Source organism: Callorhinchus milii, unplaced genomic scaffold (genome assembly GCF_018977255.1).
Source record: "Callorhinchus milii isolate IMCB2004 unplaced genomic scaffold, IMCB_Cmil_1.0 Scaffold1, whole genome shotgun sequence".
Classification (NCBI taxonomy): Eukaryota; Metazoa; Chordata; class Chondrichthyes; order Chimaeriformes; family Callorhinchidae; genus Callorhinchus; species Callorhinchus milii.
The window spans coordinates 54,123,673-54,148,711 of NW_024704742.1; the positions used below are offsets into that span (position 1 = coordinate 54,123,673).

General features: G+C 38.7%; 1 protein-coding gene across 1 annotated transcript in view; it reads left to right on the forward strand.

Annotated features, from left to right (window-relative positions):
• tusc3 (tumor suppressor candidate 3) overlaps positions 1–25,039 on the forward strand; it is a 192,205-nt gene that overhangs the window by 56,561 nt on the left and 110,605 nt on the right. The window contains exons 2-6 of the mRNA XM_042342129.1: positions 4,652–4,821; positions 10,898–11,015; positions 19,810–19,950; positions 20,510–20,650; positions 21,429–21,518. Of these exons, the coding sequence (XP_042198063.1) occupies positions 4,652–4,821; positions 10,898–11,015; positions 19,810–19,950; positions 20,510–20,650; positions 21,429–21,518 (660 nt within the window). The remainder of the gene's footprint in view (positions 1–4,651; positions 4,822–10,897; positions 11,016–19,809; positions 19,951–20,509; positions 20,651–21,428; positions 21,519–25,039) is intronic.

Sequence of the window (25,039 nt, forward strand, 5' to 3'; positions counted from 1 at the left end):
ATATTTAGTTGAAGCTGTCGGGAAGGGAGGGGAAAAGTGGAGGAGTGTTCAATTCCATGGCCTTTCTAAGAATATTTGGGGAAAATGCAACATTTCATAACAGCTTTCATACAACAATTATTGTATTTTTCACTCCTTGATGAAATATACCACCAACAATTCCCAGATAAAATTGTACAAACGTTTTCTGGTTGTTTATGTGGTATTGCTGTGTGCAAATGGCAAATTGACTGCCATGTTCGCCTACAAATCCACAACTGTTTGTGGGACAATGCTGTGCACAATTGGCTGAAAAATATTGCACTGGATATTTATACCTGCTGATTTCTTAAAACATGCTAATGTAGTGTAAACCACAACATGTTGTTCAGTACTGAATGCATTTTGAGGTAAATACAAATCCAATGGCTTTGCAAATTCAAATATTTAATTTTTAATATAGTGCCAAAAAGGGTCTTTATCTGCAAAACTACAAGTTAATTTTGTGTGAGGGAATACAATTGTTCAGATTAGGAGCACAGTCTCTTTCACAATGCGCTTTATTGGACGTTTCTCCACATGATGCTATGCAGAACAGATGTTTTTATCACAGGCAATAGAAATGCACACACAATACCACAGGCAAGTTTGTCATAAAACCCCAAAGTGAACAAACCACTTCAATTAAGGTTTGCCCTGAGCTATATTGGAACCTCAGTCGTAGTTTTTGGCTTTTATATTTTTATAGTTTATAGTTGGGATAAAGCCCAGACTTATCCATTAGCCTGCAGGATTGTTTTTTGCACCTGCAAAACAACTTTTAATGAGTTATGTATCTTTCCTCTATACTTTGTCAATTGCGTTCTATTCTTGCACTTGCCCATGTTGAAAGTGTTACTACTGTACATCTCATTCTTCCATCCAGAGTGTACAACAACAACAGATTGCATTTATATAGTGCCTTTTACGTCAGGAGGATATCCTAAGGTGCTGGACAGTTGAGGGTTTGCACCCAAGCTGGATTTGAGAGGGGTGGGGGTCAAGGGTGCCAGTAGTGTGTGTGGGGGAGATAATCACAGGCGTGTTCTGGAATGGGTGTCCAAACTGTGGGCAGGAGGATAGAAGTCATGTTCTCACACAGTTCATGCTGTGTTGCTCTCCAGGAAGTTTGCAACAGCAGCTTGCATTTATATATGCCCTGTGCAAATGATATGGAATGCTTGACAATGACTAGTTGTGTGCCATGCAAGGGAGAGGGAGAAGGAGGAGGTGAACATGGGAATGGTTGGAGAGATACTTTTTAAGGCAGGACCGGAAAAATGGTAGAGAGGGAGCAAGATGGAGAGGTAGAGTGAGAGAGTTCCAGGTGACGGGTGAGTAATCTAAAAGATCAGCCACCGATCACACAAGGTCACATAGTAGGATTGAATGAAGAAGTCTCCTTGGCTCAACCAGTCTCATTCCTCCAGACCATGTACCCTACCATCCCCCCAGCACCACATCAAGCTGCCTTTTAAATGAGTCTAGTACCCTGGCCTCTGCCTCATGTCTTCGAGACGTCTCAAAGCGCTTTACAGAATATACTATAAAGTGAATTGACTGTATATTTTGTGGACGTAACGAGCCAGTCAATTTCACACAGCAGTGTCCCACAAACAGTCATGATACTTCCTAAAGTATTACTTGGTTTACGTATTCAATCCCATTTAAAATGTGATACACTTCTATGAGGTCCTCTCTGAGTCGTCTTAGCTCATTCCTCTAACACTGGGGATCCCCCTCATTGCTATCCTCTGTATTGCCCCCAGGGCTTAGACAGCCCCCTTATGTTGCGGTAACCCGAAAATTACGCAGTATTTAATGGTATAGTCTGACCAGAGCATATATTGAAGTGTGTACAGCAAGGCACTGTTATAAATTCTAAGTGCTTTTTGGGGTCTTGATACTAATTATGATCTGTGCATTATACATTTGGAAGAAATTACATTTTCTTTGCACTTTATGGCCTTAATGCTGTGTTTTAATGTGTACATATCTAATTTAACGGCTAGGATTCTCATTTAAAGTAATCTAATCTTGTAAGTGAATATAAAAACATTTTTATCCATACACGCTAGGAACAGGGTGTCTCTTTATCAGATACAGAATTCTCCTCGAGGCATTTGCTCTTGCCGATGTCTTTTCAGTATAATAATAATAATATAGTCCTACAATGAGGTAAGAGAAACCAAAAATGGATAGTGAAGAGGTAATCAAAGTGGAGGAAGCACTGTGGAATTTATTACAGCTACTCACGTAATAATAAAAATAATAACAATAATCCTTGCATATGATATAGCACCTCATCACATGATTGAGACGTCTCAAAGCGCTTCACAGAATATATTGTAAAGTGAATTGACTGTGTATTTTGTGGGAGAATAATAATGATACTTAATACCAGAAATAAATCTTAGGTACAAGATGACAGTACTTTTTTGCTGGTTAAGAGTAACTTATTCAAGCAGATGTTTCAATTAGTCTGCTGTGATCTGCAAAATTGTAATTGTGTAGTCTTCAGTGGTTTGAATTGTTATTGCGTTAGAAGGATAATATTCAATACTCATCAATTAATTAGTGGCTTACGCAAAAGCCTGACCTGTATTTAGTGGGCTGCAAGTCTTCCACCTGCACAGAACATTTTCAGAGTTTAGGACAGTCATTTCTAGGCTTTGCTGATGGTTCAGTGGGTAATTGCAGTACACAGTGCACTGCTGACCAGACCAGGAAGCGATCTGGGTTTATTCACTAGTCTCTGCTGGTTTGCTACTGGGGAAATGGAAGGGGTGGGATCAGAGGAGCATATTTCAGCTGGTTCTCACTTTCCAGATCGAGATGTGGTATGACAATGAACCTGTTTGTATGTGGGTTGAGCACAGGATCAGGCTCAGCTTGTGATGCCTCCAAGCCCAGTCAGATAGCCTGCCGACATTCATTAGGAATAAACCAAAAATATAATTGCAAGTGCTTTTTAGTCAGAAGTTTCAATTGTTTTTTTCGCCACCAAAGGTAATCCATCAATTCTCGTGTGAATGGTACTCCTGTGGGGAGAAACTCTACCTGGATCATAACTTACTCTTATTTATGTATCAGGCCGACTCAGTTGGTAGCACTCTCGCCCCAGAGTCGGAAGGTTGTGGCTTCAAACTCCACGTCAGGATTTTGAACTCGTAGTCTAGGCTGACACTCCAGTACAGTGCCAGGGGTGTGCTGCATTGTTGGCGGCATAGTCCTTTGGGTGAGACATTAAACCGATGTCCTGTCTGCCTGTTAAAGTGGACGTTAAAGATTACATAGCACTGTTGAAAAAGTAAAGGGACCTCACTTTACAGTGAATCCTGTGAAGCACTTGAGACATCCTCCTAAGGTAAAAGGCGCTATATCAACTGCAAGATTTTTCCCATTTTTTTATTGAAGTTATATTTTGGAATATGGAAGTTGCAGAGAAATGGGAGCAAAGGAGTCAGGTCCTCGTGAAGTAATTACATTTCCTTACTGTTGGTAGTCACTATGTATGCGACTGTGATCACTGAAAGATACTTATGTTTTAATTTGAGAGTTTTCATCAGCAGTAAGGAACTGATTGTGTGTTGGGCTGTGACAACCAATACTAACAACTGCGCTAGCATAAGTTTGCTCAATGAAAACCACGATAAACAATTTATTATATCCCTGTTGAAATGTACATGGATTAGTACTGCAACTTTGAATCCTTCAAGAAACTTAAATTTTTGTTAATGCTGGTATTTTTGCCTAATTCCTTTCATTCATGTTCAACTAGATTGCTTTCCATAGTCAACGTTTGAAGTACAGAAGAAGAGTCGTGGATAAAGATTGTTCCTTGGAGTAATGAAACTCACCCTTCTTGACATTAACTTTCCCATCATGGCAATTGATTTTACCTTGAATAATCCAAATGGTTTTGCCTCCTGCATTACTTGTAATATTATTCATCTTTGAGGAAAGATGTTTTTCCAGATATCTTTTTATTAATTTCCCTTTACGTCCCCTGGGCCTATCATGGGTGGTAGGATAAACATGAAAAATGTTTTACAAGGAAATGACTGATCTCCTGGAAAGATCCTTTTAAAAAATCTTTTGCTGCTTCTTCTGCCTCCACTGCTCTTCCCAAATGTTATGTTGTCAGTAAAGATATTGAGCTGGGTTTCAGCATCCAGAATGTTTACAGCACTTCAAGATTACTAGGAGGCACCAGTGATTAGAGCACATAGTTATAAGATGATCACAAAAAAGAGCAAAAGGGGAGCTTACGGAAAAAAAAACACTCAAATATTTGTTAGGATATGGAATACCCTGCCAAGGAAGCAATTTTGGCAAAGTTCATTGTGGGTTTCAAGAGAGAAGTACTGTAGATGGGTATACGAAAGATTAAGACTGAAAGATAAAGGGGAATAGAGATTGAGATTGGATGAACAGCTTTGCTCTGAGAGCTGGTGCAGATTTCATGAGCTGAATAACCTTCTTGTGCATTGCAAATTTCTATGATAATCTGAGACACTATCCTATGTGAAGCCCCTATGTCATTCATGTATGTTAAGATAATAACAGAATTGAGTCCATGAAAGGAATTTTAATTGGTGATTCATTCTCATCGTTTCCCCTTGTATGACAGAACCTGCTGGCGGAGAAGGTGGAGCAGCTGATGGAATGGAGCTCGAGACGTTCAGTTATTCGAATGAATGGTGACAAGTTCCGACGCTTTGTGAAGGCCCCGCCTCGTAATTACTCAGTGATTGTGATGTTCACTGCCCTTCAGCCCCAGAGACAGTGCTCAGTTTGCAGGTGAGAGAAATAAAAACAAATGGACCAATGTTCACGAGCATATAATAAAGTAAAACAATAAAAAATGTTGGTGAGATGTAACTTCTGAAGTCTATCAATTTAGAGTAATGTAATGACATTGACGTATAGTTCAAGCTTGTGGAGAACCGTAGCGCAGTAGTTCACTCACACGCCTCACGAGCGAGAGGCCCCGGGTTCGATTCCCGGGCTGGATGAAACCTTAGGCAAGTTTTCTTACCCTACACGACTCTGTTTACCTAGTAGTAAGTAGGAATCCAGTTGTTGGCCAATTGGCAGATTGCTTTCAGGGGGTAATATTCCCTCAAAAAAAATATTTTTTCAATGCAAGACTGTTTGTGGGACACTGCTGTGTGCAACTCACTACCGCATTTCACCCACAAAATACTGTCACTTTACTGTATATTCTGTGAAGCACTTTGAGACGTCTCAATGATGTGATAAGGCGCTATATCAAATGCAAGGATTATTATTATTATTAAGCTCACTTTATGTAAAATTGGAATACATAAAAATAATAGCTCACAATGTAGGAATTTGGATTTTTCAAATCGTGCAATTTCAATTTTTCAAATTGTTTCCTTTTTCATTCGTGCATCAAAAAGCTGTACATCTGCAACCTTTATAAAAAAAAGCTTTATTTAGTTTGAAGTCATGATTGCAATCGCATTGTCAATTGAAGAAAAAGATGACTTTTCTTGACTTTAATTATTACAATATTCAGCTAGTATTCACACTATGTTTCATCTTTCATTGATATTTTATGATTTTTTGAGACATCAAAGCATTTATTATTCATGTGAAAACTTAAGTAGCAAACCATAATGCCAAATAAGCTTCCAATATTATAACTGTTATAAGTTGTCATGGAGGAAGTTAAACCCTAAAGAGACCCAATGGAACAGGAGATAGGAACAATATTAAATGACTACTTTGAGATTTGTTACCTGAGAGGAAATGAACAAATGCTGTCTTGACATCCATTACATAAATGTTTCTGTGTGGGGGGAATTACAGGTGCCCTTAAGTAGGTACTTAATCAATGAAAATTATTACAGTTTTATAAGAGCACTGTAAAACCAGAGCAGCCAGTCAAGAAAGACCTGGTAACTAAAGCTTGACAGGATATCTGTAAACCTGGCATATGAAGTTCAATACAGATAAATGCAAGATACTGCATATTGGAAATAAAATTGGGAGCTACTGCACATCCACACTGCATGGGACAAAAATTGCCAAAGGGGAAGTTGAAATCTACAAGTAGGTGTTGACTTTTTGCTCACCGTGAACAACGTGTAAGATAGCAATGAACATAGGAAACAGAATACTGTACTAAATTGCCTACTATTTTAGTTCAGTCCTACATAAACCATGCTTGAGTTGCAAGGTGTCTGATGAGGCATCACAAGGCTTATTGTGTACAGGTCTGATCATCTCAACCTAGGCCTTTAGAGACAGTACAGAGGAAAATGAGCATGATCCCCTTTGTTTTAAGGGATGATTTATCAGAATGAGTAGATAAGCTCGGGCTTCTCAGTTGAAAAGAGACTTTATTCAGTCTCTGAGGGGATCTGATAAATGCAGAAGATGGTGCAAGGTGACCGTTTAACGTGGTGTTCTTAAGCCCCATGTCATAACATGTCCTTAAAAAATAGCCATCTTCCAGGTCGTCGGGTTACCACTACATGATGTCATGCAAACAGCGCACAGGAAATGACATCAGCGGTGACCCGACAAAACTGAAGGCAACATTTTTGTAAGTATGGGAAGCCGATTTGTCTACCTACTTCCAATGAGGCGCCATAGCCATAGCCCACAAAATATACAGTCACTACACTTTACAGTATATTTTGTGAAGCTCTTTGAGACATCTAGAAGACGTGGTAAGGCACTATGTCAGATGCAAGGATTATTATATAGTGCTATAAGCAGCCCCGTGTTAATTAGGGTGTGTATAGTGGGGTTGTTCTGTTTATGGAAGAGAGAAAGTAAACCCAGAACAGCACTTTCAGATACACTCTGGCTGCAGGATCGGAGGTTGCTGGTTGGGAAGAAAATGTTTAGGATGCACACACACATCAGGAAATATTTCTCTACCCAGAAAGTATTTGACAGCTGGAATAATCAGTAATGGAGAATTTCTAGTTGCAAGTTTCACCCACAAAATACACTGGCAAACCACTTTACAGTAAAAAGATAGATAGATACATGTATATAATATGTATATATACAATTTATATGTACTGCATATAATGTCCTGGCCAACAATCCTCCAAATAAAATTGGTCACTCACTCCATGACTTTTGTGGGATACTGTTGTGCGCAATTGTGCTGCCACATTTGCCTACAAATACACAGTCACTCTATTTCACAGTAATTCCTGTGATGTGCATTGAGATGTCCTTCCAACGTGCTGAGCCACTAAACCAATTGCAAGGATTATTATTATATCCTGTGAAGCACTTTGAGATGTATTGACGACGTGATAAGATTTTATTATTAGTATTATTATAAGTAACAAATAATTTCTGGGCAGGTACAATTAGCTTCAGTAGTTATCTGTGAACACTCATTTCTTGAAATGGAGATCAGTTAAAATTATTGTGAAAATAGTGTATTAAAGTATGTGGTTTGGTACTGACCAATATAGAACAACAAGGGATTCTTTTAATTGTTTGTATGTGCCGAGTCAGGCAGTTTTGAATGCAACATCCCTTGACTGGATAAGGGAGAAATATTGTATTTCCAATTCTAATCACTGCCCAGTGTAAGCCTGGTTGGAAATGCATAATTGCTGAAGATAGGATCAAACTCACTTGAGTGAGATATTGGATGACTGCTATTCATATCATCAGGAGTCAACAACAACAATTACCTTTGTATAGTGCCTTTCACATTGGAAGGACGTCCTAATGCGCTGGCCAGTGAAGAGTTTGCACCAGAGCTGGGGGTTGGAATCAAGAGGGTTAGAGGGTAGGGGGAGTGGGGGTGGGAGTGTGGCCGAAAGCACATTCAACGAGGAAGGTCTTGAGACTTGAAGGAGGCGAGTGAGTTTCTGCCTTTTGGGAGGAGGGTTTGGGTAAAAAATGGAACAAAATAATGAATGAATGTCTTCTTGCCGCCTAAGAGATTCTTTGCAGAAATCATAGATAACTGGCAGAGAACTGGGGTCGCAAAGGCATGATAAGGCTCTATTTCAAATGCAAGATTTTATTTAAAAGGTACTTGGTATGTTTCCAGCGCCCTGGGACGTTCTCCCGAAGTGAAAGGCGCTATCCAATTTAATTTTGTTGTTGTTGTTCTAGGTCTGCAATGAAAGCTTTTGCCTTGCAAGTGGAACTATCCACTCCTCCCAGTGATTAGCCCCTTTTGGCTTTGAATCGAGAATCTGCTTACAAACTACATCCTATGAAGCTTGGAGAAGCTTTGGTGACAAGATATGGTGCCCAAGTGATCACTGCGATAGATATTATCTAGTGCTGGTATATTTGCACTAAAAAAACAAAATAAAGTTTCTCATTCCTTCCGATTACAATTTTTTTTTTAGTCCTAGATCAAAAGAATAATTACCTGCCCAAAAGTCATAGATATTGAGAGGGTGAAAGGCAGATTCAGTATGAAACAATATACAAATTAAGAGAGACTTGTTCCTTAAACCCTCTACCAGATGATATTGGGCAGAGTTCCAATGTGATTCGTGCTGATGGAGATACCATTTATACTGGACCTTGTGGAAATGAATTTCTGCCTAAATCATAGCAATTCACCGCCATATGTGCAGTGTAAACACAATGTACAAACTGTATGCTCAATGGAATATTCCAACTTATCTCATTTTTGGTAATCGGGAAAATTTACCACCCAGTTTCTTTCCTAATGATCCATCGTAATTGGCACAAAATACTCTAACGCCTTAGTAATGTTAAGCAATTGCACTAATGATATCACATCTGTACGTTTTACTTGCTCCATTGGTTTCAGTGGCTCATTCTTGAGTGCTACAAATATGCTCAAATGTCTGTTGGTATCTGTTTTTATTCTGTAATATTGTGTAGACTTGAGATCGCTTTGAAGAACCACAAGGAAACGGAGACACAGTCTTATCTAGAATTTTTGTAGTTTACCCCCCCCTCAAGCTTCCATTTGAATCGCTTTGAGTCATCCTCCCAATGTGAAATCTCCTAAATAAATGCAAATTATTGTATCCCAGCTGGAACACTTTACATGATTATGCTGAAGAGAAAGATTTGATATTGTGTCAGCCTCACTTGGTTGGTTGCACTCTTGCCTCTCAGTCAGAAGGTTGTGAGTTCAAGGCGCATTTTGTATAGATGACACTCCTATTCAGTGCTGGGAGTGTGCTGCCATGGGACATCTTTCTGCCGTAAAGGAATACAAATGTAATTTGTTGTTGTTGTTTAACTGAGGCCCTGTCTGTCTGATCAAATGAATGTTAAATATCTCATGGCTTTACTCAAAAAGAGAATGGAGTTTCTCCCAGTGTCCTGGCCATTCACTCCATAAATATTTGTGGGAAATTGCTGTGTCCAAATTAGCTGCTGCATTCGCCCACAAAACACAGAAATTCCACTTTACAGTATACCCCTTGAAGCACTTTGGGATGTCCTCTGACTTGAAAGATGCTTACCAAATGCAATAATTATTACTACATTGTAAAAAATGTAAATCATTTTTCACTAATTCTTCTCCATGTTTGCCCATATTCTGTTCGTCCTTTTATCATTGAAAACAATACATAAAAAAATCCCATCATGATTGTCCAAAATGTTTAATTTTACCTGAACTTGAAGGATGATTGAAGTGCCCTTCTTGACATCTTGTGCACTTTTGTGGAGTCCAGTAGCTCAGTGGTTAGAGCACTCGCTTTGCAAATGAGAGACCTGAGTTCAATTCCAGGTCAGGGCAAAACCTTGGGCAAGTTTCCTTACTTCACACGCCTAATAATAATCCCTCCAAAAAACCAAAACCAATAATAAATTGGTCATTTTCAATCTACGACTGTTTGTGGGACATTGCTGTGCGCAATTGGCTGCCGCGTTCGCCCACAAATATAGTCAATTCACTTTACAGTGTGTTCTGTGAAGCGCTTTGGGACGTCCTCCTGACGTGAAAAGCGCTATATCAAATGCAAGGATTATTATTTGATTATTTATGGCACCATCTACGACAAATTTGGTCACGTGTGGTCCATCATGCACTTTTACCTGTAACCAAGAAAAAAGCCTTTAATCAAACATGTTAGAGCTGTCAGTGAAGCTAATTATTGGTAGCAGAAGAACAACCAACTCATCTGGGCTTGATGTCGGCCTAACACTAGAATCTTTAGAGTAGACTTAAATTACACGGCTTGTAAGGGTAAATTGAAATAGATGTCAGGTTAATGCTGTACTGGTTTAGACACTGCTGTCATCTGCAGGCTTTATACTGTCAGTAATATATTAATGGGACATTTTCATAGAGAAAATATCAAGTCTTGTCTGCAGGCTGATGAAGAGATACCATAGCTCTGCCAGTAGGCTGCATACCATTAGTAAATAGTCTCATTGGTGAAGATGTAATTATTCAGTGAATGTCAATACATTTTGTTCAGAAAAAAATGTAAGTTGAATGCTTAAATGTACCAAGAATTTTCAGACAGGATAAATCTGATACAATACAATTGAGCTTGTATAAGACTAACTCTCTGAACCGCGCAAAACCGGTTGTTTGGTGGGGGTCCTTAAGACATGTTAAAATGCAATTGCACTGCTATTCTTCCCATGGTTGATTGAGGAAAACTATTGAGAAACTGTGAATAATAATTTGTGTTGTGCCTCTTATTTGTACGTGACTGTAGATCATGTTATCACTTGGCTCTTTAATATCAATTTATCTCCCTTACAGAAACATTGTGTAATTGTGAGGACCAGCATCTAATTGTTGTGTGATGCATGCACTTAATCCATGCAGTTAGCACTCTGCGAAGAAAATGAAGTGTAAACATTAATACAGTGTGCTCTTTTCCCAAGCTGATTTTGGTACACTACTTTCTTACAGGCAGGCTAATGAGGAGTACCAGGTGCTGGCGAACTCATGGCGATATTCATCTGCGTTTTCTAATAAGCTCTTCTTCACTGTAGTGGATTATGATGAAGGAGCAGATGTATTTCAACAGGTAAATAATTATCTAAAATCCAGAGGTTCTTCTCAATGGGAGTAGCATCAATTCAAGTTGGTTTTGAATTAGCTTTGCTTCCCATAAAGAGAACGAGGCACACACAGCATGCTCATCACGTTCGCTTGAAATTAAGCAAATGGATAAAGAAAATCATCTTTCAGATCAAACTTATATGTTTGTTCTTTAAAGCCCTGTACAAGTGTTAGCTTCTGCATAAATCTTTCCTTAATAACTAGTGATATTAGCATTTCGTACCCCTTAAGACTGCACCATGTCTTTGACTTTAAGAATTGGGTCTCCAATTGGGTTTCTGGGCTGCTAACAGCACAGAAACTGCTCTGATCAAGGTGACAAACGACATCCTGTTCATCTGTGACCAGGGCTCCCTCTGCCTCCTTGTCCTCCTCGACCTCTCTGCTACATTCAATATCATGGAGCACACCATCCTCCTCTGCCGCCTCTCCTCTCACCTCAACCTTCAAGGTTCTGTCCTTGAATGGTTCAGGTCTTATCTCTCACACCGTCTCTAATTTGTCTCCGCTCTTCCAGCCCCCACACAATCTTGTGTGGTGTTGCTCAGGGCTCTGTCCTCAGTCCCCTCCTCTTCAAACTATACATGCTCCCGCTTGGTGACATCATCCGCAGTCATGGGGTCAACTTCCACATGTACGCGGATGATACTCTATCTCTCTGCCTCCACCCTCGATTTCAGGACAACTACCATCGGCGGCCAGGCTTTCAACCTCTCTGTCCCCACCCTTTGGAACTCCATCCCACAATCCCTTTGCCTTTCTCTCTCTCTTGCCTCCTTCAAGGCACAACTCAAGACCCTCCTTTTCGACCGTGCCTTCAGCTGCCCTCCAACCCTCTCTGCCCTCCTTCATCCCAACCCTACCCCCCCATGCTCGGGTCCTGATCCCCAACTGTCCAGCGCCTTCGGTCATACTCCCGACGTAAAAAACATTTTACAAATGTAATTTTGTTGGTGGTGTTGTTAAGATTGCATTATACATGTATAACCATTCATATTTCTCTATCTTGTACAGAATCCCTATGTCTAAATGATATCTAAATGGTAGATGCACATGCAAGCAAATTTCATGGATGAACGTATTAACTGTGTCAATGTTAATACGTCAGCATAGATCCTACAGTCTGGATATATTTACACTGTTATGTAATAGTATGTCCCAAGCATGTTATTAAAATATATTTTCTATATACTAGTGCACACTCTTTGTACATGTGAAGACAAAAACTTAAACTTATGTTCCTTTAAATGTGGGATAGCTGACAAGTGCAAGCATTTGCATATTTGTGGAAATGATAACTGTAATGGAAAAAAAATAATTTGAGCATTCTTACTGCGTGCACAAGTTTCTGTTGATGTGTCTTCTGTTGTAAAGTGATGTCAGAAGCAATTCCAGCATATAGCATACATGTGAGCAGGAAGCAGCATGATGTTAACGGCAAGTTCTATGCATAGAATAAATGCATGCACAACCCCTGGATATTTTTTAGTGCAGGAAGCTAATCAATACCTTTCAGGGAGTGCAGGACATAAGTAATGATAATAATAATAATAATCCTTGGATTTGATATAGCGCTTTTCACGTCTTCTTGACATCTCAAAGTGCTTAACAGAAGTCTAGCTCAGTGGTTAGAGCACTCGCTTTGCAAGCGAGAGACCTGAGTTCAATTCCAGGCAGGGCGAAACCTTGGGCAAGTTTCCTTACTCCACACAGAGCCTAATAATAATCCCTCCAAAACAAAACAATAATAAATTGGTCATCTTCAATCTACGACTGTTTGTGGGACATTGCTGTGCGCAATTGGCTGCCGCGTTCGCCCACACAAAAAAAATATACAGTCAATTCACTTTACAGTGTGTTCTGTGAAGCGCTTTGGGATGTCCTCCCGACGTGAAGAGCGCTATATCAAATGCAAGGATTATTATTATTATATACTGTAAAGTGAATTGACTGTATTTGTGGGTGAAATGCGGCAGCCAATTGCACACAGCAGTGTCCCACAAACAGTCGTGGATTGAAGTGACCTATTTATTATTGGTTTTTTTTCTCGAGGGATTAATATCAGCCGTGTGGAGTAAGGAAACTTGCCCAAGGTTTTGCCCTGCTGGGAATCGAAACCAGGTCTCTCGCTTGCGAGGTGTGTGCTCTAACCATGGAGATAAGTGATAATAAGTAAAGCTGTGCTAAAATAATGGGGTTCCTTTGTAATTGCTGCTTTCTGGATAGATTTGCAATTCCAAACCACATGGATGCATTTCAACAAAACATTGATTGCTACAAGTGAATGCTTGATGTCGTTTTAATCGGACAATTTGTGGAGTCCTGTAGCTCAGTGGTTAGAGCACTCGCCTTGCATGCGAGACACCTGGGTTCAATTCCAGGCAGGGCAAAATCTTGGGCAAGTTTCCTTACTCCACACTCCTAATAATAATCCCTCCAAAACAAAACAATATACACACAAATATACTATCAATTCACTTTACAGCATATTCTGTGACGCTCTTTGAGACGTCTAGAAGACGTGAAAAGCGCTATATCAAATGCAAGGATTATTGTTATTATTATTACAATTAGTTACTCAGGACACTTTTTCCTATCTCGCAATAAGTAAATTACTCGGCTTTTTAAAGCAGAGCATAGCTCGGTCTTGTCTGTTGCTCTATTGCTCTACAACATTTTATTGGCTCAACGCGAAGAGAAGTGCAAGATTATCACTGGCTCCCAAAGGGTAATTTCCCAGAACGCTTTTAACTGTTCCATGTTACTGTACGGCTGTGACCCCGATAGCTGTTGATTCTGGGTGAATCCTCTTTAAGAAGATGGTGCCTCCAACCTTTGACACACATTCACTGCTAGCAAGCAAAATGCGCCATGCATTGCTTGACTGTGTACAGTAAACCAGCTTTGCTGGACAAAATTGAGGAGGTGAGAGCATTATCGAAGAAGGAATTCCAGTGAACAAAACCGACACTCTCCAGCTCAAATCAAATACAACAGTTTCCAATTGGATTTGTAAAGCTGGCACTGATTCAGTGCAGTTCTTAATAGGTACTCTCCAAACTCCAGGAAGAGTGCTGGATATTTGATGTGAAGAACAGATGATAGATAGCCGTAAACCTGATCTCAATATTAATTTGATTGCTGTTGTGGATCAGAGGAACAACAAATGAGAAGGAGAGGAATTTCAACCCCAAGCTACAAGTTGTTCCAGAGATGAGAACTGAATAGCTTATTTTTGGTTGATACAGAACATAAGTAGAATCTCACTATCCAATATCAATCTCAGAAAAAACACTCTTAGAAGAACTCTGGGGAAAGGAAATGTTCATGAAAAGAAGACTGAAAAATATATTATGTCATATCATTTGATGTGCTTTAACAGTTAGATGTTAGATTTCAGAATACTGCACCTAAAACTACAACATCAGCAAAATAAAAAATATAAAAATAATTAGGACCAGGTTTGAAGCTGCACATTAAAAAAAGAGAATTCAACACTGATTGCATTTAATTTACACTTCTTTTTTTTTGCTTTTTTTTCATATTGGAAACCAAATCTCCCTGTCCTTGGATGCACCTTAATAATGTAGCACACACTGATTAAAGGAAGTGGATGACCAGTTGCTAAGACGCTACCATTTGGATAGTCTTTTAAGAAGTACTGCATTGGAAAACTTTCAATCCTCTTGCCCTATAGGGATGTATCATCTTTTTTCTGTGCCTCCCCCTCACAGCCTGTCAGACTGCTGGAACTCACTGATGGGAATCACAGCCGTGAACCTGCATATTAAAGCTCTATGGCACAGTATGTTGCTGATACATCACTAGGCCTTCAGCACCATCTGTTTTGTTCTTGGATTTAACTTTCAGTAATGTCCAGGGAAAACTGCTGGTGTGCCTGAATGTACAAAGTGACCCAGATGAGATTCTGAGGCGGGTGGTGCTTTATTTTAGGATGACAGCAAACTTTTACTGGTTGATTAACTGAGAAAATAAATAAGGTTTTTTTAAAAAAAGCAGAAATCCAAATATGTTTTACTATATCTGATTGCAATGTGTTCCATTCGTGCAGTGCTTCAGATGAGACATAAGAACATAAAAATTTGCTAGGTGAAAGAAGACCAAGGTCCATCTAGTTCACCTTCCACCATTCTTCCACCACCACCTTTGCCCACAAAATCGAAAGTCAATTCACTTTACAGTATATTCTGTGAAGTACTTTGGGATGTCTCGAAGACGTGATAAGGCAGTATATCAAATGCAAGGATTATTATTATCCTGGCAGCAGTCCTTTGACATGTCCTGTCCCAAACCATATACTTTTAACAGAAATCAATTTAATTTGTTGTCAAAAGCAAAGTTTTCTGCTTCCACTGTTTCCCTAGAGAGCCTATTCCATAAGTATACTATTTGCTCACTGTTTCCACAGATTTGTTCTGAATTTACCCCCCTTCAATCACAGGAGAAGACATGAGCTGCAGAGTTCTGAATGATATGCAGGTTGTGGAGGGAAAAATTGGGAAGGCTGACAAGCAAGGAGTTGGTGTAGTAAAGGCTAGATATAATGAATGCACGAATGAGGGTTTTGGTGGCCTTAGAAGAGAGGCAGAGGTGGGCGATGTTGCAGTAGTGGGGGAAGGCAGAGCGGGTCATAGCATAGATATAGGGTAGAAAGGATAGTCGAAGGTCAAACAAGATGCCCAGGTTCTATATTAAATGGAAGGATTGTTATTTCTATACAGTCTAAGGTTAGGAGATTGGCTGAGAATTGACATCTTGCATCAAGAGTTAAAAGAGCTAATACCAACAACAACAAAATTACATTTGTAAAGCGCCTTTCACGTCGGGAAGACGTCCCAAGGCGCTGGACATACAGAGTTACGAATCCGAGCAGGGGCTCGGGGTAGGGGAGGGTGGAGGGCAGGGGGGAAGCAGGAGATCAAAAGCACCAATACCAATACATTATTACAAGATGTTAGGTTGAGGGATCGTCTCACATAGTCCATTTGATCTTATCCTTCCAACACTGCCTTCCTTTTATTACAACATAAAGCTGTGGTTTTGTTTCTTGGTATTGTTATTTTTTAACAATAAATCTCATTGTTAATCTATTCTGGCTGTTAATTACCCACTGTCTGTCTAAAACTTGCCCTTCACAGCCATGAACCAATTAATGAATGATGTTAAATATTTATAACTCTTATCAGACAGTGGGCTAATCAAAACAAATCTTTCCAGGATCAGATTACTTCAGTAACATGTTTTTTCACTTCTCCATTGGATTCAATTAAACAGGTTAAAACATTTATATTTTCAGGAACATGTGGCTGTATTTGTTCCCTGAAGAAGTTCTTATTGTATGTTTTTTAATTTAGCCTTTAAAGTCTCTGATTCATTTTCTGCAGTTCTTTGCATTTCTCAGTACTTTAGGTACATTGTAAAGTTTTTGCACAACGAGCATCTCATTTTCTGATGTTGAGTTATGGACAGGTTTGATTTGATTTGAAAAATACTGTTTCATTGAATAGTAATCTTCCATATACCTCCGATTAGACTCAGAGCCTGTAATTCTTGTTTATTTGCATTTGTCAGTTGCCCTGATTCTGCTGGCTTCAGCTGTAGATTCAAATCATTTTATTTAACATCTGTTTGGATGTCTTAAAAGGGGTGGGAAATCTGTTCGAAGTACCTCTCGATCTGTGGAACCAGTTTCAATAATATATATTTTATCTGTCGTGGGGAATTGTCAGATTTGGTGCGATGTTTGGACCCTTCTCCACAATGCTGGGCTGTTCCGGTGATTTATCTATTGAGAATAGTCCTGGTGCATCCCAAAAATGTCTCCATCACCTATCTTCTTTCTGTTTTTTTCACCATATAAGGTTATAAGGTGGTAGCTGTATTTCTTTTGTCAGTCAAACTGCTCCGTGTGCATTTTAGCCTCCGAGGCACATTCAGCAGCTTCACCTAGCAAAATGCTTCAGTGATAGTCTCCACCACTTCCTTCAGCTGTGAACAGCTCTAGGGATGAAGAATGTGTAAGAAATACTGATGGTTTTGATGCATATAAAAGCAAAAAAAAATTGGAACATATACAGTGAACCTTGTCATTTCATTGGAACATGAGAACAGAGGAATGTACAGGACCTGAAAAAACAATTGCAGCAATCCAAGCATTGCAATATTAGGACATAATGCACATGACTATTCCAGCTCTTACTACAGTACACGAGTAATAAATTAGGATTAGATTCAATTTGAACCTATCACGGTTGACTATATGCATGTGTTTGTATGTGTGGCTGTGTATACACAATGGAAAACCTATCTGCTTTGTGGGACAAATAGACAAATAGATAGAATAGAGATCACCAATTACTTCAAACAATATTACCCGAAAAAAAGTTATCCGAAGAAAAACAATGATCCCAGTCAACAGTGCTTTTGTGTTTACAGGAAATAACAAGGCCATTTATTGCATCTTTAAATAAAGCTTAGGTCTCGGATGTTTATGTTTTATTGTCATGATTTTACAATAATTGAAAAATAATTGAGAATTTTCAAAGCTTTTGTAACTGACTCAATGAGGTTTATTGATCGGATGTCGGTTGATGTATTAGGACCAAAGGAGAAGGTAACAGCATTAAATATTAATTTGCATCTGACTAGGCTGAAACTGTCCATGTGGCAAATAAATGTGATGACGTTATGCACGAGGGCCATAAGGAGGCAAATAAAATACTGCCAGGATTGAAACATGTTTTGACCAGAAATCTGTATATTTTGGCTTCTGTAAGATGCAATGTTCAAATAAGATAGTTATTCTGCTTTATGATTCAGGTGGTTCCTCTCAGCTGCTATTTCAAAACAAATGTGGAGGTTTTTCTTCTGGCTTATTGTTCCTCTTTAATGTTATAGTCTCAGCCTAAATAACTAATTGTGGCAAAACATTTCATGTTCTAATAACCTATTGCATAACATCCAATATTAATTCTTTCAGTGACGATCCGATGTTTATGCTTCTTACCGATTCACCAACAGAAAGAATAATCTCCTACTCTCTGTCCTCTCAAACCCTTCCAGAATTTTGAAGATCTCAGCATTTATTCATGTGCATTAGTATTTTGAAGACCTCAGGAGAGCTGAAGGGCCTTCTTCAACCAAACCTGTCTTGTAATTTATTCATGTGCATTAGTACACAATCCAACAACAATCTCATTAAGGTAGAACTCATGAAAAGTGCTTTAAAATTACATAACGATTTAGGAAATTTAAAAAATAAGAAAACGCCATTTGACTTCAGAAGTCTTTCCCTTGTTTGAGTGATCCAAGATTCACCTGCTTACCTTATTATATCTATCCATTCCATTTTCCAGAACCCATCTGTTGTTTCTTGAACCATTTGTACTATTTGCTTCAAATCTACCAGATTTCCTTATTTAGTTCTAGTTTTTAAAAGGTTACCTCATTTTTGAAACTATCTTCACTGTGAACTATTCATCTTGATTGCCTTTATCAGTCTTCATCCTTTCAAAAAGGTATATTGGAGATTTCAAGGTCTTTTGTTTTACATTAGAACAAACTCAGCTTCCTCACCCTGTATTACTACTCCCACGGCCACCTGTATTTGCTATTTACCAGGCTGCTCAGGTTTAACAACAACAACTTGTATGTATACAATGCAGTGTAGCGTGTCAGAGCACTTGAAGGTGATGGTCTCTCCCTCATGGAGTTACAGTAGTTTGATGTCTTTTTTTAAGTTTTGCTCTGATCTCTGAGTGCTATTTTAAAGTCTCGTGTTTTTGTGGTATGTTTGGAGCTTATTTGCTATCCTGTAGTTTCTTTGAGGCATTGGGATAAACTCATCAGATTTGGCCTGACACCCAGAGTGACTCAGTGGGTTTTACGATCGGTTGGCTGTGCTGGCTCAGGCCGGAAAGATGCATTTGGTAGAATGAGCCTGCAATTGAGAAACCAACTTGAGAAATGAACGTACCATGGCATGAATGTTCAATTTTATTTAGGGATTGTTGGCCAGAACTTTAAAAGAAACTCCCTTTCTTCTAATAGTGCCATGGGATCTTTAGCATCCACCTCAATAGGTAGATGGGAACTCGGTTTAATGCCTCACTTGGAGGATGGTACCTCCAGCACTGCAGCACACCCACAATATTGCATTGGAGTGTCAATTTAGATTTTTTATATGAGTTCAAAGTCCCAACACGTGGTATGATCCTGCAACTTTCTGACTCAAAGACGAGAGTGTGACCAACTGAAACAGGCTGACCCCCACAGTGTAAAGTACACAGTCCAACTAATGTTCATTTGAAATTTGCAGCTGCATCAAGCAGTAGTTTGGGCTATAATTAGACAATCCAATCTCGCCGGCATTTTTCCCCTACGTAGACTGTGTTCAGAAATTTAAAGTCTGCCTTTTCATTTGCTCACTTCATTCTGCTGAAGTCGGATTTTACTTCATTTGAAGAGTGATTTTTAAGAAATATTAAATGTTATCCAATCAGGAATCGCTATGTTTTTTTTATAATTCCCCCACCCCCCCACTCATGAAAAAAATCATTTATATAAACATCATGAGTTTGTGATGTGCCATCTGGTCAACAACAGCTTGACTTATATGGCAAGCAGATTGTTATGAGGCAGAGATGAAGATTTAAAATGAAAGACGGAATACTGTTTGGCATGCAGAAAGTTGGAAAGTCTTAATTAACATTTGCTGGTGACATTTTTCTCTCTTGCAGTTGAACATGAACTCCGCCCCTACCTTCATGCATTTTCCACCAAAAGGCAAGCCCAAGAGAGCTGACACCTTTGACCTGCAGCGAATCGGATTTGCAGCTGAACAGCTTGCAAAGTGGATAGCTGACAGAACTGATGTGCATGTAAGATACTTGAAAAAAACTCCTTAAAACCAGACAGAAGTTCAACTAATGTTTATTCCTGTGCATCAGATAGTAAGCACTGCATTACTTAGAATTTACTGCTAATGTTTATTTATTCATAAATGTCATCTGCTTGTTGTTCAGCTCCTCCTCATTACCCAAGACTCTTTGGTGTAATTGATTATATTTCAGTTGGGATGAAAAAGCTCTCCTAGAAAAAGTAGTACCCAGCATACTGCTGTGGAAAAAATACCTTGTATCCTAAATTGGGTATTATACAGGAAAACATTTTATGGCAAAATCGACTCGCAAAACCCTGCGGTGATCTCAGGACGGAGCCACGATCTTGACAGTTGGCTTGATGTACAGGGTGTTCCCTGCAGAAAACAGTTTGCTGCAAAGTGCTTTTTCAGTCCTGTATCTGCATTTTCCAAATGTAGCAGGCTTTGATATGAATTTATTATAACTAACACAGTTTTCTGTGAATTGGGACTGTATTTAACTTGCAAACCATAAAACCATAAAAAAAACTGAGATTTGCACATTTACTTTTTTCCAGATTCGTGTCTTCAGACCTCCTAACTACTCGGGTACCATTGCTCTGGCGCTCCTCGTTTCTCTAGTTGGTGGATTATTGTATCTACGCAGGAATAACCTTGAATTCATCTACAACAAGACTGGATGGGCAATGGCTGCCCTGGTATGTCTCCCAAGTTATTTTGTGAATTTTCGAATTTCTAACCTAGAAGTAGAAGTGCTCTTCCAAGTCTTGGAGAGATTAGTGACAGCAAATGTTAAGAATATTCATAGGAAATGTTAAACCCTTTGCTATTGAGGGGCATGTTGTGTCTCCCTCCATCTTCAGCACTTGTGCAAATATACACACACATTCAGAAGGGTGGGCCCAGGGTCCTCTTCTCAGATTATCCAGATTAACATCCAACATATTTTGGTGGTACAGGGTTTACCTTCCTTGCTTGGATTTACTGGTGCATGTTAGATGAGTTTAAAGCATATCCAAATAGGGTTGGAGTTGGTCATCATTAGGTCTCTAATTCATAAACTTATGCTTGGAGTTTTGTAACCGTTTTAATCGTCAAGTTTCCAATTTATGGTAGTTTAGTTCTACAAGCTAATTATATCTTATACTGCACAATTATAGAATGATTATATTACATTGTGTGGAAATGTAACCTTTAAAATGAGACATTAAATCATTGTCTCTAATGTAGAGGAAGGTTGTGTTGGGCTATTTTAAAAAAGAAACAAATTTGAAATATTACATTTTTGTAGATCACCCTCATAACCCTCATGTCACACCTGAAGCCTTTCCTCTTCAACCGTTATGGTTACCTCCCCTTTCTCTCCAGCTCAGCGTCATTCTTCAGTGCTTTGAGATGGTGCCTTGTTTAAAGATCGCTATGTAAATACAGATTGTTGTGAAGTAAATATTTTCTTACATACTTATTTTCTTACAGTGTGTGGTGTTTGCTATGACTTCTGGACAAATGTGGAATCATATTCGAGGCCCTCCGTATGCCCATAAGAACCCACAGAATGGGCAAGTGGTAAGCATTCTACAGTTGAAACATCTAGCATGCAGTAAGCAAATTCTGGTTTAACATTGATTTCTTGGTTGCATCTTGCTGAATAGTAATGCACTTGTAAAGGACAACATTGGCTTTACTTGTTGGAAACGACAGAAAATCTCCCACACAATTTCTTTGATGGTTGTGGAATGAAGGTGTTGAACTGGTTTCAGAATATTTATTGGAATGCTCAGCATGTTTTCAGGTCAAACGTGCTGCAAAGAAGCTTGAAGGGATTCGAATTTTCAATTTGACTCTCAGATTTGCAACTAATAAACTTTTTTAGGATGTGATTTTACCCTGCGTTTTACACGTACAACTTCAGAATCAAGCCTGCCTCTGCTGGCAATTGTAATGAACATCAGCCGAATTTTCAAGTACTGAACGTCACTGGACTCATTTTGGAATCAGTTATCTTGCTGCCTCCATTTCCAGAATGAAAAGGGGTCACGCCGGAATGAAAGGCTATGTGACGATGAGGCATTGCACATAAGTGCAAGATCTGTAGAGGTATACGCTTCCATTCACTGCGACTAAATTAACGTCTGCAGACTCTTTTTAAAAAATAAATAAAAGCTCAGGCCGGCAGCAAAGTTGCCTGAATTTCAGATGCATCTCCTGGCCTGTGCTTCTATTATTTTGGAAGAGGTAATTGAAAACTAAACTGCAAGGATTTGCGCATACACAATGAGTCAAATGTCCTTGCACAATGTTATATTTTCCAAACATGCGCATGTGCATTGCACAAGTGCCTACACTCTCCTTGAGAAGTACGAAGATAAAGCTTGTCCATAAAAACAGAGCATTGGATTGTTAGCACCTCCAGCTCTGCATCACTGTCAGAAACCATATTATAGAATGAGCAATGGATCAGGCAGTTAAACTCACATTGACCAGAAACCTATCGTGTTGGATTTGACCTCAACACAAGCTTGTAATTAGTAGTGGCAGTCAAGATAGCCGTTAGCAGGTCTGTATAAGATTCCTACCTGTCAGCTGGGATATTAAACGGCAACCTAATCTACTAGATATCAGACGCTGGATATGAAATACAACAGGCTTACAACAGGTTTAAAAAATAATCTTGTGATTTTGATTTTGCCAATCAGCCTTATCAAAATTTAATGATATATACCATGTCAATGATCTACTGTTTGAAGCAGGCTAAGAGACTTGAATCTTTGGATGGTTTGTCTTGTAAAATTTGCTTAGCAGTATTGTCTATAAATACACTTTTTTTTCTTTTCTTACTCTTGCTTCTTCCTTGGAACTTTAATTTCTGAAATTAGACCCCGTATAAAATGACAAGCTGTGGTAAGTTTGTGAGATCCAGAAGCAGAATAGTTTAGACAATATGATAATTTTACCTCCAAACAAGGATTGAATTCAAGAGGAAACTTTACTAATACTTGTATATGAACGAATGCACCTGCTTTAGACTAGTCCATGTTTTTGAGTAGGAAATAATGTTCAGTAATGTGGAGAGTTTGAAAAATTACCTATACATGCAATGAATCACAAAGTTTAATAATTGAACATTGCACAAATAAAAACAACTGTAGATCAGCAGGAATTACTTCTTTGTCTTATAAAAACAAGTTAAATGTAAAATAAAACCTCTTGCAGAATAATTTGATTATTCTGCAAGATAATAATAGCGTCGGCAGCTATGTGAACTCAAACCTCTTAGTGCTAATGCATCCTCCATTTAATTCAATGAATTGTCATCTGGGTTTAAGTTTAGCAGGACATGGGTTGGTGAATATATACATTTATACGCTACAGGCATTGGAACTGATTTAACTGACAAAAATGATTTATTGTTAGTAAAGCATGTGGTTGCTAAAATCTATTCTGCTTGTACAAAAGGAAAAGAGTGTGATTAAATTGTTGCTTAAGCAAAAATGTCATTTCACACACACCCTTCTGACAATGCACTGATAGTGTTATGTGATCAGGTTTATGTATACATATTTCTTTAAGGCATTCTGAAGTTTGTGTTTGGATGAGTTACTGAGAACTGATTTGCTGAGAAGAGGGCAAAGAGGGAGAACGGGTGTGGCATTGCAGTTAGTTATTTATGCTGCAACTATGTGTCACTGCATCAACTTTGTGGCACAAACATTGTTCATCTAATTATTTATGATTCAAGTAGTGTATCTTCACATGAAACTTGTACATAATGTAAAAAAAAACACATCTGGTCATTTCTAGGAAACAGGAAGCATTGGATGCAAATAATAAGAAATAATCTTTCCAATTGATATAATCTTTGCAATTGATACAGCGCCTTTTCATGATGAAACGCTTCAAAGTGCTTCTGTTAAGTGTAGCCAAATTGATACCAGCAAATTTCTGTACAATGTCCCAAAAATGGCCTAAGATCAATATTTTTCTGGATGATTGTTTGGTAATGATACTCAGGGAAAATCCCTTCTTTTAGAATAAAGTAATTGAATGGGGTCTACCTGAACCTCAAGTTAATGTCTCATCTGAAGGACAATACCTCCAGCGTTGCATCGAGTATCAGTGTGGACTGTGAACTCAAAGTCCGCACATGGACTTGAACCCATAAACTTTCTGACTCAAAAGTCAAGAAAGCTACCAACTGAGCCAGGCTATTACCTCAATGCACTGGGGGTCACATGAGTTAGATAAATTGAACTTTCAGATAATGCTAAGAAATTAAAACCAAAAATGGGTTTGATAACATTGTAAAGTACAACAAAAACAATCTGCATTGATATAGCACCTTTTACATAGGGAGAAGGTCTGCAATGCTTTGCAAAGACTGTGTGGCACCTCAAGCTGGGAGGAGTAAGTCAGCAATCGATCTTTAGATCGGTTTTATAAGTAGGTGGAGGTGAGATGACCCAGAGGGATTTCAGGAGAGAGTTGATAACAGCTGACATACTTTGTATAGATATGGAACAAATTGTTCCATGTCCTATATGTATAATTGTAAATTATGGAACAAATTGTTTTTATGTCGGGAAGTTCTTTCCTTAAAATACAATTTGTAGATTTCTTCTCGGCAATCAGAACCCTATCCTATTCATCTGTTATAAAAGTTATGAACTTTTTTTTACCAGAAATTTGGTAGTGGGGATAGGGCATAAATGTCTGGTTATTGACTTGTATTCACTTTGTTTCATTTAATAATGTGTCATAAATTGGTATTCAGTTAAGGCAGATTCAGCAAGAATGACATTTTGTCAGTGCATTTGAGAGACTTCTGCCTTAAGGTACTTCTAACTTAATAGAGTTCCTACAATAAGATGTCCACTGTTAGCTATATCCCAGATCGAGAATGAAGAAAAAATAACTGAAGAACATCTCAGCCTTTCTTATTCATATTAATGGTGAAAGGTCACATTGCTAACAATTATTTTTGTCCAACCGAACAAGGTAAACGTTTTCAGAAGCTGTACACATCTTATGAACATTTTGTACGTTACACAGTACAACCGTTATAATCCACTTTGTTTGAAGTGCTTTGA